Source organism: Halichoeres trimaculatus, unplaced genomic scaffold (assembly GCF_033239565.1).
Source record: "Halichoeres trimaculatus isolate MK-OKI-2021-1 unplaced genomic scaffold, fHalTri1.1 fHalTri1_scaffold_8, whole genome shotgun sequence".
NCBI classification, from domain to species: Eukaryota; Metazoa; Chordata; class Actinopteri; order Labriformes; family Labridae; genus Halichoeres; species Halichoeres trimaculatus.
Genome location: NW_027437186.1, coordinates 1,267,155 through 1,283,150, shown reverse-complemented (window position 1 = coordinate 1,283,150; position 15,996 = coordinate 1,267,155). Strand labels below are relative to the sequence as shown.

Genomic DNA, 15,996 nt, shown 5'->3' with positions numbered 1-15,996 from the left:
AATAAGCTTCCAGACCCTTTTGTCTTATGTCTAGACCTCTCACACCTTCTGCCCAGCTTCAATGCACTGTCTCAATGTGGATTCCTGCAGCAGACAGAGGGGCATAAAAAGTACCTTAGGGGGTGTTTCCTCAAGTATAAATGTTTTACTCTCCCTGTGTGTGGGGTCTTTCTTCATTCTGACCGCTTGCGTGTTGACTGACCTTTTCTTTGCAAAGAAAATAAAACCTCGCTGTCTGGCAGAAGTCTCTATTGCATTACCTCAACAGAAGCAGGAAAAATTTCCACAACAACAGGGTCTCATTTCAACCCCTCCTCACTCACGGTTACAAAACACAGTCTCAGATTGATGATTTTGAGTTGTGATTACTTAAACTGTAAAAAGTGTTAAATCTACTTAGAAATAATCAGTTTCAACCCTGAAAACTCAGACATTTGAGGGAGTTGAATTTACAAACAAATTTTAAGTTTTCATAGCTTAATCCAACTGTTATTTGAACTTTGGGGTTTACAGTGCAAGTCGGTTGGACATGAAACCTGATCTGAAAGAGACAAACATCAGACATGACATATGATCCCAATCCCCTTTATTGATATAATCCAAAGCAATATACAGATTAACATCAGGATCAAGATGCCAGGCCATAATCATATGTTGTTATGAAATTAGGTCAAAGATCTTCCCACAGAAACTATTTAATAAATTCTCAGATCGTCTGATCACTGATGCAAAAATGTTTTGGCTACCAACTTTTTATACTGTCTTTGGTTTTGTATATGAAGCGTGTTATTTCTTGCAGCTCTGTGACAGCTGCTCCCCCTCTCCTCAGCATGATTCAGCGCTCTCACCAACTCCTCCCTGCAGCTTTTTGCTGGATTCACGGTAGTTTTGACAGTCTGCTTCTATGCTGATGATCAGCAGCGAGGGGACTCACACACATAGCTGCTTCATCGCTGCAGGATCAGACTCAGAGGATGTGGCGGATCTCCTGGAAGGCTGTCTCTGTGCTGGACTTGTGTCCATTAATAGGCTCTGCTCTGCTGTCTTTCCCTCTGCACTTCCTTCCCTCTCTTTTTCTCCTCCTTCTCTATTGATTTGTTTTCTCCCTTCTTGTTGGTCTATTTTGTTTTGTCATTACTTCCTTCTTGGCCTCCTGTAGACTGAGCTCATCCATCCTGTCCTCCAGCTCTCTGATGTCCTTCATATCTGTGGGGCTCAGAGGTGGATGCTCCTGGCTACCTGTGAAAACCAGGGTTAACTGAAATTTACTCATTATAAAATGAAAACAAAAACAGAGAGATTTGCTTAGGTGCTGAGGTTTTCTACACTTTTCTGTAAATGTGTGTGTGTAGTTTGTGCGTGTTTGTTTTACCTGTTGCAATCTGCTCTTGTGTCCATGCAGGAGCCTCTGCAGGAGGAAGAGGCTGCCCAGGTCTCTGACTTGGTCCTGCTCTTGATCTATTTCTCAATGTGTTGTGCAGAAACCTGGCTGGACCATGATCTTCATCACCAGAGGTACAGAGACTGCTGATTAAGATGTCTTTAGTGGCCACATCCCCACCGCTATTCATGTCATTACAGCCACTGCATGGCACATCATCATCACACACTTTATCAGCTCTGCTAACATCACTTTTGCAGCAGGCAGTTGCAGAAAAAGCTTCGATGCCTTTCACAGAATTTCCATGAGGGAGCTTAGCAGCTTTACTTTCATCACTTTGGACACTGATGCTCGCATTATGTGATGCTTTACAGCTAGCCCTGCTGCCACTCTTTGCTTGGTGAGGTTTGTCTGACAGCAGAGGGCGCCCTCTGATTGCCAGGTCTGGGTACGTCATTTGCATCTCGATAAAAGACTGGTCCTCATAGTTAGTATTGCAGTGCAGTGGTTTGTGCTGGGATGTCACTGAAGGCCTGCAGTCTAGATGCAGAGAGAGCTGAGGGAGATAGGGCTGAGGATTAGTATAGACTGAAGCTGTTTGGTAAAGCTGATCATAATGAATGAAGCCCAGTCTGCCAGGACAGGCTGTGTCTGCATTTATGCTGATGTTTTGTCATAAATGAAATAAAAAACACTTTTATTTCAGAAAATTCTAAACCCTTAAAGTTTTATTGACCTTACTTCTTTTATATAAACTTATTTGTAAGCATTTAAATAACACATGAATGCCATTTCTGTTAACTGTGTCTCTCAGCTATTTCTGTAAAAATCAGTATCTCAGCAAGTTCAAATCTCCTCATTCTATCATCACAGACTGAAGAAATCAAAGCTTACCTGTCCCTCAGGTGTCTCTTGACACCAGATGATAAGTGGTCGATTTTTTCTGCACCCAAATATCTCTTGACTCTTTCTCTGCTCCCTTTCCTAACTTTAATCTGATATTGTGTCCTCTGATGTGTTTTTTGAATTCTCACATTTTCTAATCCTAATAAATCCATTCATTTAAAGACATCAGCCGGAAAACTTGTTGTGTTTCTGATGAATGTACAGATTTAGCTTTAGAAAAGCAGCCTTTAAACAGTCCACATGGAGTTCCGTCAGACCTTACGGGTAGACTTTGGTTTGAGACCCTGACAGGAAATGTAAATGTTCAAATCATTAGAACATGATTAATTTCACAGACATCATTAATAGGCTGTAAGATGAAAGCTGAGGGCCAGTTGAAAATGGGCCTTTGGCCTGAGTTTTAACATGTCTATTGTAGCTCGTTCTTAAACTGGCTCTGGGGAGTTTTTGAGTGATGTTTAAAAAGTCTCTCTTCTTACATGCCCAGTCCTAATTCACACTTTAAAATGAGATTATCAGCACCAATAAAGGTCATTCCTTAATGCTATTTCTCAGCTTCTTGATCGGGTTGGACAGGACCGATTGGTCAGACTCTCAATGACAACACCACACCACAATGAAATTTAGTAGAGAGAAGAGACGTCTGTGTTTCTCTCTGCTGAAAATTATTTCTGTGATTAATTTTGTAGTGATGGTGGACACTGGAGCCTAACTGTCAGACAGAAAAAGGACAGAAGAGCAGAAGAAAGAGAAACAGGAGATAGAGTACCAGCTAAAAGGTAAACAGGAGCTAAAGGCTAGAACACAGGTCAATTTGTGTGTGCTAATGTTTATTCTAACCCACAGTCAGCAGTTATTCTGCAGTGGTTTGTTCAAACTTGAGAGTCTATCAACAAAATGAAGAGCCAGGTTACGTTAGCTCTGCTTGGTGAGGTTGGAGTTGGTAGATGAGCTCTGGTAGGACAGAACCAGGATTCACTAACGCTCCGATCTGATCTCATTCATTTCCAAAACAAAACAAAACACAGCTTGTTAAAAGCCACATCCTCTCACCAGTGTGTGATGCCGTCCAGTGAAAACAGATCCTCCTCACAGTATGTTTAAATTAATCAGTCATTAACTAATTTTTCTTCTTCTATTTACTTGTGATGGTATTTCTAATTTCTAAAAGCACCTACACTTCAGAAAGAAAGAATGGTACTGGGTTTACTGTAACACATTACCTACAGAGGACCAAATGTATATATCTCCATTAGCCAGCCAGTGAAGAGTAAAGCCACCTGGATCAAAGAGGAAACCATATCCATGCAACTACACAGCCTTCTATACTCTGACATACTTCTTTTCCATCTGCTTCCTCATTCTTCCTCTCATCTTCCTTTCCTACGATTGTCTTCTCCTCTGTGGATCCCTCCAGTTTCGTAGACCCCAGTCTCTCGTGGAGAACCTCCAACCACTTCTGAAAGATCATGAGTAGTGAGTGAAATGCAACTGAACACAACTGCATGAATCAGAACTGCATCTGATCTGACTCTTTCTGTCTTGTCTCTGACAGGTTTGTGATGCAAAACACACTCAGTTACCAGTGAAGTCGAAAGAAACCAATCAGTTAACTGAACCAGTAACATACCTGCTGTTGCACTTTAGACCTGTCATGGAGCTCCAGGAGATGATAGCATTCCACCCTCGCCAGCATCAGCTCAAAGCCCACCAGCTTGACTCTATCCTGGTTAGCTTCTTCACAGAGTCTGTACTCACTTCAATTACAGAAAAACAAGACTTAAGCCATGAGACCAGCACACATTACTGTAGACGGTCTGCTGCTGTGGACCTGTCAGACTGCAGCTGTGGCTTTTTACAGTTTCACCATAACCATCATTACAACGCTAAACTACTACTACTCTGTGTCTGTCTGGCTCTTTCTCTCTCTCTCTGGCTACCTCTCTCTTTCTCTCTCTTTGTCTTTCTCAACTTCTCCTTCTCTCCCTCATTACTTTTCTCTATTTTTTTCTCTCTCTCTCTCAGATGTCTGTCTAACATTAGTCTGGATCTGCCCGAGGTTTCTGCCAATTAAAAGGAAGTTGTTCCCCTCCATTGTAACTTGTTAAATGCTGCACAGTTCTGTTCATGAACAATAAATTAATTAATCAATCATTCTTTATTTGTATATGTTTCTTCTGGCTTCATTAGCAAGTAAAGCTGAGTATCATCTGCATAGCAGGGAAAGTTTATGGAGTGTTTCCTCATTATAGTGCCAAGATTTGCCAATATTTTTTTTAAATTTTTTTTATTTTTTTCCGTTGCTAGGCGCTACCCAAGTAGCTGCCTGTTGCAGCAGCTCTCTCGTCTTTGTCCGTTTCTTGTAATTTTTTTTGTCTCTTTTTCGTAATCTTTGTATTTGGAGTGGATCATCACTTTGTATGGTTCATTGTCGGTCACGGACACCAAACTTTTTGTGGCTTCGGCGATATTTTTGACTACTTTTCTCCTGTGTTTGTCTGGAGATCCTACATGTAACCATGGCTGCATTGTTTACATGCAAAATTAGCTGTTAGCAGCCTGTAGCATGTCAATGCTAACTAGTGTAGGGCTTGATGATTTCCCTCGAGCTGAGGAGGAGGAGGTGAGGACGACGTGCTGGTTCTCGGATGTGAGCTGGGAGGTGACGACGTGGACCTGTCCTTCCATCCATTGTTGTTGGGAACGTGGGATCTAGCTCCGGGGGATGGACAAGCTAGCCGTGCTAACCCAGCGGCATCATGCTGTTCACGGACGTGGCTGACGGAGCTGACATCGGACGCCGGCCCCACATTGGAGGAGCTTCGCCTGCTGTGAGCAGACAGGATCCAGGAGACAGAGACTGAACAGACTTCTGGGGAGTCTCAGTCCTGGACCCTGTGGAGGTGGAGACTGACTGGGCTGGAGAGTGGTGGACGAGTGGTGGACGGGATGTCGTCATCTAATTTCTTATGGACTTTTCTGCACTTTCTATACTCTTTCTTACTTTTGTTTTCTTAAATGCTGCGGTGACTCCTGAATTTCCCCTCGGGGATAAATAAAGTATTTTCTATTCTATTTTCTCTCTAAGAGGAAGCATCCAAGAGTCCGAGTACTGAACCATGAGAAACTCCATACTGCGCCCTGGTGTTCAAGAAGATACATTCTTCACATAGATCAGTGGTCCCCAAACTATGGCCCGGGGGCTGGATACGGCCCGCCTCCACATTTTGCCTGCCCCCCTGAACAATACCAGAGGCGCATTATTAATGTTTATTTTTTCCGTCTGGCTACATGATCGAGACTTACACATGCATAGAACCTAACTTTCTATTCCACCCTTCTGCAGTTTGTGCCCTATCTGAAACCCCTCCCTTAAAAAAAAAAAAAAATCCTGTTATAGAACCATACTGGTGGTGAAATGTATTGTGCTGCAAACAGTGGTGTCTACAAGAAAGTTAATAATTCATGGTCTTTTTTTCTATGAACAACCTGAAAAGGGTTATTTAGTTATTATTTATTTTATACAGAGTGTTCAATATTTCATTAATATTGTTATTTATTTTCTGATTTTTTTTCCTGTCAAGATCCCAGAAAGGGTTATTAATATTTGGTTATGTGTGGCTTTCTGGAAAACAATAAATATTTATGTTTGGACACCTCTGCGATCGTCACACCTTTTTATTTTTTTTTACAAACTGACTATGGTCCCCATCAGAGAGGAGAAAAGTTGTTTGGCCCTGACAGGAAAAAGTTTGGGGACCCCTGACTTAAATGAACTGATGTCAGTCTGAAAGATACGATCCAAGCCAAGCTGAAGCGGTTCTTGAAATACCAAGAAGACTCCCTAATTTCTGCAGAAGAATGCAATGATAAATAGTGTCAAAAGTGGCACTAAGATCAAGCAAGAAGAGCACAGAAAGAAGACCACTGGCCGTAGCCAAAAGTAGATCGTTGGTTACTTTCAGCAACATAGTCTCAGTGCTATGGTGGGCTCTAAACCCAGAATGAAAGACCTCAAAAAGACTGTTACTATGAAGAAACTCACAGAGCTGATTCGCGACAACTTTCTCCAAGATCTTAGAAATAAAAATGAGGTTAGATATCGGTCTGTAGTTGACCAGAGGGCCAGAATCAAGTGTAGGCTTTTTAAGAAGAGGCTTCATAACAGCAACTTTAAAAAGTTGGGGCACGTAGCCCGTCAGTAAGGACGCAGTAATCATCCTTAGTAAAGAAGTTCCGACCAAGGGAAAGACTTCCTACAGCAGCCAAGCTGGGATGGGATCCAGAAGACAAGTAGATGGTTTGGCTGAAGAGACAGTTGAATCCAGTTCTGACAAGTCCACAGGCGAGAAGCAGTCCAAGAGTATATTAACTCTAGAATAGAATAGAATAGAATAGAATAGAATAGAATAGAATAGAATAGAATAGAATAGAAAATACTTTATTTATTTCTGAGGGGAAATTCAGGAGTCACAGCAGCATCTAAGGAAACCAAAGTAAGAAAGTGTATAGAAAGCGCCAAAAGGTCCATAAGAAAATAGGTGACGACAGTCCGTCCACCACTCTCCAGCCCAGCCAGTCTCCACCTCTACAGGGTCCATGACTGAGCCTCCCCAGAAGTCTGTTCAGTCTCTGTCTACTGGATCCTGTCTGCTCACAGCAGGTGAAGCACGATGCCGCTGGGCTAGCTCGGCTAGCTCAGCCATCCCACCAGAGATAGATCCCACGTTCCCAACAACGATGGATGGAAGGACAGGTCCATGTCATCATCTCCCAGCTCACACCCAAGAACCAGCATGTCGTCCTCACCTCCTGCTCCTCACCTTGAGGGAAATCATCAAGCCCTACACTAGTTAGCATTGACATGCTACAGGCTGCCAACAGCTTATTTCACATGTAAACAATGCAGCCATGGTTACATGTAGGATCTCCAGACAAACACAGGAGAAAAGTAGTAAAAATATCACTGAAGCCACAAAAAGTTTGGTGTCCATGACCAACAATGAACCATACAAAGTGATGATCCACTCCAAATACAAAGATGACGAAAAAAAAATACAAGAAACGGACAAAGAAGAGAGAGCTACTGCAACAGGCAGCTACTTGGGCAGCGCCTAGCAATGGAGTATGCTCTAAGCAACGTCTCAACGCTTTCGCCATTGGTCGAAGGTTCTACTGCAGTTGCAAGTAACATGTGACTAATGCTATCTTTGATATCTTATCTTTAAAAAAGCTCATGAAGTCCTCACTGCTAAGCCATGGAGGAATGCATGGCTCAGTAGAGCTATGACTGTTTGTCAGCCTGGCTACAGTGCTGAAAAGGAATCCAGGATTGTTCTTATTTTCTTCTATTTGAGCTGAATAATAATGAGCGTGCACAAGCCGCAAAGCTTTTCTTTATTTATTTAGACTATTTTTCCAACACGACCAGGACTCGTTTGTTTTAGTCGAGCACCATAGTCTTTCTCATTTCCATTTGAGCATTGTACCACAGCGCTGAACTCCGTCGCCTAAGAGTCCTCTGTCCAAGTGGAGCAATCAAATCAAGGATGGCTTGAAGAGAACCTGTAGTATCTGCAACAAGTTGATCAAGCTGAGAGGGAGCACAAGAGCTCTCTGCAAAGGTAGAGCAAGAATTCAAGGCAGTAGGAATAGCTTCATTGAAAATGGCTACAGCTCTGTCAGACAAGTTCCTAGACAAGATTATTTTATTTGCAGGTGTAAAGTCTGAAAGCAACGGTTCAAAAGTTATAAAGAAATGATCCGACAGAAGAGGATTCTGCAGTAAGACTGCCAAGTTGACAGGTTCCTCACTATGTGCAAGGACAAGATCCAAGGTGTGGTTAAAGCAATGAGTGAGATCAGACTTCTTATCTTGTCTTCATGTTGGCTCTCATTTAATAAAGTAACGTTTTATTATCATTAATGGGTCTAGCCCTGTTTGTGTTTTTGGAATTTGTCCAGAGAAAAGGTTTGTTGTGATTTGGCGCTCTATAAATAAATATGAATTGATTGACTGATTTTTTGAGTGATTAAGATGTGTTGCCCTTTTACAAACAGAAAATTGCTTGAATCCACATTTTATGGCTTAACCTGAAGCCGCGTTTCCACCAAGCAGTCAGGTTCGGTTCAGCCCGGTTTGGCACAGTTTGGTACAGTTAAGCCTGATCATGTTTGTGTTTCCACAGCAAACTGTGCCCTTTCGTGGTAGGCGGCGTGTAAACTGGATGCCGAAAGCCGCAGCTGTTAATAGCGTGACGCTGTAGCAACGAAGAAGAAAAACACGACACCGTAAACAAAGAGCACAGATGGAAGACATGCAGAATTTCGTCCTCTCTGTGATTGGCACGTAGCTCTCTGTTACAAAGTGCAATCAAGCTTTGTTTCAGAGAAGTCTGTTTGCCGCCAGAGAAATGCAGCCGCTGTCGGGGTAAGTGACGATTCTTTTGCCCAATCAACAGTCTGTAGTGTTGTAGCTCCACCTTCCAAGAGCGAATCGGTTCAGTCTGGCACCCCTACGAAAGGGTCCCAAAAGTGGGACGCTCGTCTCGGTTATTTGGGGATCTGTCTCAGGATGAGTCAGTGGAAACACCACAAAATGCGTGCTGTAGCAAGACGAAGTGAACCGGTCTGCTTGGTGGAAACGCGGCTTAAGATTCTGGTGAAGTTAGCAAGACCACACACCTCTCCATTTCAATCACAGTCTATCTCATATAACATCCAGGATTAAGATTTTCTTTGTCTGAGTGCTGTACAAACAGTTCAGTGTACTTTTGATCAAATCAAACAGGACCAGACGTTTAAAGTTGTTCTTGCTTGACTCCTGTTCTGACCTTTCACATTGTTAAGAAGCAATTTTATTTCAACTACTGCTCTGGCTTCTCCTTTATTGTGCCTTACCTTGGGGTGTCAGTGTTTGGCAGGTATCCAACAGAGGCCAGGATACACTGAATGGTAGATATATTAAAAACCGACAGGAGACAGTAGACAAATGGACCTGTAAAAGTCTGAAAAAAAAAAAAAACATTTCTCAAATGACTGTGTAAAGATGGGGATGTATAAAACACTTGAAAATAAAACCTTGATTATTTTATAGACAACACTTACAGTCAAATCATTCATTTTGGTAAAACTCACAAAGAATCAATTAAATTATAACATGTAACATGACTCAGAAGCTCATACTGGATCTCCTGAATAAGAGTTTAGGCCTATGCTCTTCACCAACCAGTGTCAGTGTCAGGGATTTCCATATAGCTGAAAGGTTGGTACCCAAAAATTAAACCCTTTTATGCCTGGTCAGAACTTTGAACTAAGGAGTTTTTTCTTTTCTTTTCTTTTTTTTTTTCATGAAACCATTTGACAACCGCAAATGGTAAATGGACCAGTACTCAAAACAATAACTGCACTGCCTCCAACTGCTCCTCTCTTCCAAGGTGTCCCCCAGTGTTGGGTGCTTGGTCCCCTCTTGTTCATCCTCTATACCCTCCCACTCAGCAACACCATTAATTGCCACCTCTCCACCGAAACCATTTCTGACGCAAACCACTCCATGCTGACTAACTGCCTCACAGAAATAAAGTCTTGACTGCATGACCGCTACCTCCAACTGAACTAAGACAAATCAGTAGTTATAATCAGTGGTCCCAAACCCCTCACCGAAACCACCCACAACTTCTAACTCAACCTGGACAAATCCTCACAGACTCCCTTCACAGACACCAGGAATCTTGGACTCATTCTTGACAGTCACCTCACCTTTGAACAACACACAAACAAGTATCCAAATCTGCCTTTGTCCACCTCAAAAACATTGTCTGCCTCTGTCCATCCCTCTCCTTTCCCACCGCTAAAATACTGATCCACACATTTATCAAATCCAAACTTGACGACTGCAAAAGTGTTCTGTTAATCTCAAAAAGTACTCAACAAACTACAACATATACAAAGAATAGGCTTTCAACAATGACTGAATAGGCATAGGTATATCATGCGATATTCAACTTGGGGTGTCGGTAAGAACACACGCAGGATGGTTTGATTTGGTTGACTTTGCCTTCACTGAATTATCCACACAAAACAGCACAATAATGCACCAATGATTTCCAAGTGTGGAATCCCTTTACATGTGATCAGAGGGGGAAACAAAATGATGCGACATAAATTAAGCTACAAAGTAACAGATTTAATTCTTCTTATATTCTATGATCATACTGATCATAAATTCACTCACTAACAGGCCAGCTGACAGCCTTGGCTGGGCCTGGGACAAGATCATCTGAACACGTGCAGCACCAAATTGTGTCCGGTGTCAGCCATAGAGGAAGAAACTTACAAATGTAAGTTCCACATATGTGCCTGCACAAACACTGTTAAACTAACACAAATATTTAATGATTGTGATGCAGATGTTCACAACTTTAGATGTACATGTCATTGATTAAGGCCTGTATGTTCAGGTATGCTCAGACAGTTCGTGTTTATTTGAGTGTTTTATATTTACAGGGACTGTCATAAAAAACAAAAGAATTCATTCAAGCGAGAGTGAAACATGAAAAACTCCTCAATAAAAAAAGAAAAATGTAAGGAGTACGTTTCTTTTGTCTTTTTTATGTTTAATTTTCTTTTTTTCTCTTTGTTTATCTGTTTCAACCTGAGAGAGTGAAGTTTCTGTCCCAAAGCTGTATTTATACCCTACACCCTGATGAAGTGAACTTCACTCAGCTGCGAGTGTGACTCCATGACCGAGTGCACTCCGTCATGGAGGGGGAGTGTGTAGGGGGCGGTTTGAAAAGACCCTAACCGCGCAGATCTTGAAACCTGTTCACAGAGATTTTGGGTGCATCCCAAAGCTCCAAAGTTCCATCCTTCCTTCCTCCACTTGCGTCGTTCTCTTGCGTCTTAGTCCCTCCCACCAGAGATGATGGGAGAGACACGGGGAAATGAAGAGAGGAGAGAGGAAAGGAGGAGATTGGTTTTTAGAGCAATGGGACATCCTCTCCTCTGGAGCGTCACATAAAGCAACGTGTTTTATTCATGACGGCATCAGCTGATCACCTCTGGATCATCTGTCAGTCAGCTCTAACAGCTGTTTGTGTGTCTGCACATGTGCGCTGTAATAACTCTGATCAAACAGAAACAGTAACAGAGATTTGTCTGTTCCTTTAACCTGTTTAACAAACAAACACAAACAACAAACACTTTATCACCAGATTTACAACCTATTTCTGAAAGATCTTCAGTGCCTGTCCTCAGCTTGTTTTTCTCTCATTAAACTCTGTTGTGTTTGGGAAGTTTCATGTAGAGAGGTCTGAGCCGCTGCAGCGTCCAATCAGAGAGTGATATTCCATGTGGGGGCGTGTCTGTCAGTGAAAAGACTTCCGCAAAGCCAGCTCTCGTGTTTCCTCGATCATAGCTCCTCTGATTAGTCTCCTCCATCCTCTCTCCTCTCTCCCCCAAGCGCAATTATCGCTTGGGACAGTTTTCAAAATGGCGACTGGGCAAGTACTTCCGGTGCCGTGGAGGAGATAGGACGGAGGAGACACAAAGTTAACACATTGAGACCATAGACTGTGTATAGAGTGGACAGTGTGGCTCCGCCATTTATCATTGTACAGTTTTGAAGCCAAAATTCCCCCGTCACAGGCACAGCCATTGTAGCAGAGTACAGCCAGAGTCTGTGCAGTAGAGGCGATGAGGGATTTTGGGAGAATCTAAGTGAAGCTGGGTGACAAAAATAAAAATTACTTGTTTTCTATCAAGAGTCTAATCACTTCTTGACTCTACCTTCCGACATATTTTACAATCCCCGAAAAAAAATACACGAGAACAGCAGCTGCCAAGCATCGTTAAACGTTACTTAAAGCCTTGTTTTTAACCTCGTATAACTAATGAAAATGAACGTTTTCAGAAAAAAGAGGACTTGAATACAAGACATCCAAATTATATATTCAAATCACCACAACAATCGGATGTGAGAAACATTTCTACAAGGAGTATTAATTTATTTAAGTTTGACCACAGCCCATCTGGAATGGCTGGGAAGCCGGATTTTTTAACCTATACTGCAGCCAGCCACCAGGGGAAGCAATTTTGGGGAGACCTCACTTCAAGCCGAGCAAGCGGACGTCCATTTTTTTTACAGCCTATGATTAAGACGCACCCAGAGATGGCGAGGGATTATTTTTTTTATCAACAACGGCGGATGCACGTGCAATTTGGGTGCAGAAGCACTGTGGAGTATAATGGTTTGTCAACTGATGTCGAGGAGTTTACCACCAAAAAACACATTTTTAAACTGAATGTCATCACTTTGATGTGTTTTTTGTCTTCAAACTATTTTAATTTTTTTTTTTGATTCAGTCAGCTCAGACAGAGACTGGAGCAGGTGGATTAAAGACATAGTGATCAGTTGGTAACCAGTGTCTCTCACAATAATCTGATATTGTGCCATATTGTGTTGATATACCTTTACCTTAATGGTTTGTGCTTCCGTTGATACACTATGATCTGTAAGCTGTAATGTACATGCGTAAATGACAAACTGAGGCAGAATACTATTGATTCCTTCAGTGCTAAATTTTTAGACCACATTTTTTTGCACTTAAACAAAACTATTCGATTTTTGGTTATGTATAGGTAAATATACTCTGATTTATGTTACTGGTCTGGCCCACTTGAGATCTGAATGAGGCCCCTGAACTGAAAGGAGTTTAACACTTCTGACGTTACTCAGCTCAGTAGGAAATACGATGAGGTACAATATATTGTGCCTATATAAGTAAATGATTTCAGCATCCACATTTTATCTAGATAATATTTTCAAACAAATAAATGAAAGTTATATTACATGGATTATCCCCACCCTTAATCTCTTTCAGTTTAATGAAAGTCAACTGGTAGAAGAAGAAGAAAGAGAAAGACAAAAAGTGAAAGAAAGCACAAACCCAGAGTCACCTTTACTGTCTTGATTTCTTTCTTCCATGGCTGAAGGAGAATATTGACACAGAGTGTTTCTAACAATTCGGTGGCTTTGATGACAGCAGACAGAAACCTTCTCCAGTCTTCACTTATGTGTCTATAGCCCTCTTGGATGGACTCATAGAAGGGGAAGACTGTGAAAGTCCCTTTGAGTTGTGGTTCTCTCTGGAGATACAGAGCCGTTTTCTTGAGCAACTGCTCATCGTGGCATGGCCCAGCTTCTGTACACCGCTGAAGGAAACAGTCTAGGTAATCCTCAAAGACCTCCTGCCGGGAAACCGTCGTGTTTTCTCCCACTGTGACAGCGTTCTTCATGGCTGACACAGCAAGTTTCTCTGAATAAGGAAGAGCAGCCGTCAAAATTGCTTAACAAGGAAGTGCAAGTGAGAGCTGCTCTGCCTGCTGCAGCTTATTGTCTGAAGAAGGCCATTCATTGAAGAATGATCAAAACAATGTTGCACTGTAAAGTGTGTTCATTCAATAAACTGTTGAAGTCACCACTTACCAAATACAAAAAACAAAACAAGCAAAAAAAAAAAAAACACAAGGAGCAAAAAGTGAGAGACTCTTCATTGTTGCCTGTGACACATAGATTTTATGTCACGTTAAAATTACAATGTCTTTGTAACAGTGCTCTTTTTCCTGAGATCCTCACTGGCTTTTATGCCTGTTTGTGATACAAAGGTTAAACTACAACTACAACAACTACTACTACTACTACTACTACTACTACTACTACCACGACTACTTATAGTAATAATAATAATAATAATCATCATCATCATCATCATCATCATCATCATCACAACAACAACAACAACAACCAACAACAACAACAACAACAATAATAATAAGAATAAGAATATTTTATAAACAGGCAATCAACAGATTTTCTATTGAAGGCCTTTCTGTAAAAGTAGGAGAAGTGGTTTTAAAGCACGTGGAGACTATGAAATTTACTTTTAGATATTTATTACTAAATTACTATTATTCTGTCTAAACAATTAATTTCAAAATAAAACGCGTAGGACCATAGTATATAGATACCAAATTCGTTATATCTTCGATCACAAGTGTTTTATTTTGAAAACCTTCACACGGAAAGAACCATAGATTTTTTATTTTTATTTTTTTAGACGCAGCGGGAGTGAATAGAACCAAGAACTTTATAAACAGAGGGTGGCGGTAATGCACCGAAGAAACGGATGCCAACCGCCTTTAAACAAGAAGAAGAAGATGATGAATCACGTTTTGTATCCGGGTTCGTGTTGAGTGTTTTTTTTTCGCTCACGTGGCCAGGCTTCCTATAGACAGTAGCAGCCTTTATAAAAATGTGATCACCGCTTGGAGGTAAGAAACTTCATACTTAAATCAAACCTCATACACGAAAAGAGAGCTATATGTATGAAACATGCTATTGAATTCCCATAAGGCGATTGATAGGGCTTTTATGTCACGGAAAGTATAGAAACTGTTGCGGTAACATTGTCTTCCCATGCTGCATTAATAGTAATGTCGAATGTTTTCTTCTCCTTCCTAAGCCGTAATTCAGCTGTGTTGAATCAAATACACCAACATGATGTTAAATAGGGCCAGCTTGTGGTGTTCCTGTTGTTAAACTCCATACTGTGAAACCGCTTCCCACAGTACTTCTGTGCTATGCCTTTGCAGGTTCAGAGAACTACAAAACATGAAGAATAGAGGCGGTGGCTGGCTGGACAGTAGACTCAGACAGAGACTGGAGCAGGTGAGTGAAGCTGATAAATGTCATTTGGTGTAAGCAGTTTCTTTCCTTAAAAATGTCATGTGTTTCTCAGAGTCACAATAAATTTAAGAAAACTAACTTTCAGTTGATGCACATAATCTGCTTTCAATCCTGTGCTTTGACCGACCCGGACAGCTTGGTGAAACGCGTTTCCACCAAGCAGTCCGGGTCGGTTCGTCTCGGTACGGTGCGCTTTTAGCGGCGTTTCCACAGACTCATCCCGGGACGGATCCCTAAAAACCGAGACGAGCCGTCCCACTTTTTTGGGACCCTTTCGTATGGGTGCCAGACTGAACTGATCCGCTCTCGGGAGGTGGAGCAACACACTGCAGACGGTTGATTGGTCAAAAGAATCGTCACTTACCCCGACAGCAGCTGCATTTCTCCTGGCGGCTCACAGACTTCTCTGAAACGAAGCTTGATTGCACTTTGTAACAGAGAGTTACATGAAAATCACAGAGAGGACGAAATGCTGCATGTCTTCCATCCGTGCTCTTTGTTTACTGTGTCGCGTTTTCTTCTTTGTTGGATTTAATAGCGGGTAAGCTGCTACGGCGTCGCGCCATTGTTTACCAGCTGTGGCTTCCGGCATCCTGCTTACACGCCGCCCACCACGAGAGGGCACAGTTTGCGGCGGAAACGCAAACGGGATGAGATTTAACTGTCTGTAACCTAACTGTCCCAAACCGTCCCAAACCGTACTGAACCGACCCGTACTGCTTGGTGGAAACGCAGGGTTTTACCTATGTTTTAAGTTTCCTGGTGGAGGGATTATAGCCTATGTCCATAATTTAAAAAAAGATTTATGCGAGGTACAAAAGAAATCAGTTGTACATCCAGAAAATGTGTGACCTGTTATTCACTCTGGGAATTATGGAGTCCATTTCTCAGAGACAGAGCTGAAAACAGTCATTGAGAATGGTCCTGAAACAGGTCGTAAAGCTGGGATTAAAAAGTGTTTGTG

At 41.9% G+C, this 15,996-nt stretch overlaps 2 protein-coding genes across 5 annotated transcripts in view; one reads left to right on the top strand and one right to left on the bottom strand.

Annotated features, from left to right (window-relative positions):
- Nucleotides 1–590: 590 nt before the first annotated feature.
- On the bottom strand, nucleotides 591–15,607 carry LOC141794857 (uncharacterized). 2 transcript variants are annotated; one of them, XM_074675419.1, is made up of 7 exons: nucleotides 15,397–15,607; nucleotides 13,244–13,602; nucleotides 9,188–9,294; nucleotides 3,918–4,044; nucleotides 3,627–3,746; nucleotides 1,373–1,937; nucleotides 591–1,239 (listed from the first exon to the last, which is right to left on the bottom strand). In XM_074675419.1, the coding sequence occupies exons 2-7, from the start codon at nucleotides 13,580–13,582 to the stop codon at nucleotides 1,088–1,090; spliced, it is 1,410 nt and encodes a 469-aa protein (XP_074531520.1). In that variant the 5' UTR covers nucleotides 13,583–13,602; nucleotides 15,397–15,607; the 3' UTR covers nucleotides 591–1,087. The 2 variants fall into 2 exon arrangements, with proteins under 2 accessions (XP_074531520.1, XP_074531521.1); XM_074675420.1 differs by having other exon boundaries at nucleotides 3,627–3,743.
- nvl (nuclear VCP like) overlaps nucleotides 14,466–15,996 on the top strand; it is a 31,719-nt gene continuing 30,188 nt past the window's right edge. For all 3 annotated transcript variants that reach the window (XM_074675418.1, XM_074675417.1, XM_074675416.1), the window contains exons 1-2: nucleotides 14,466–14,617; nucleotides 14,939–15,014. In XM_074675418.1, the coding sequence (XP_074531519.1) occupies nucleotides 14,958–15,014 (57 nt within the window). In that variant the 5' untranslated portion in view covers nucleotides 14,466–14,617; nucleotides 14,939–14,957. The remainder of the gene's footprint in view (nucleotides 14,618–14,938; nucleotides 15,015–15,996) is intronic.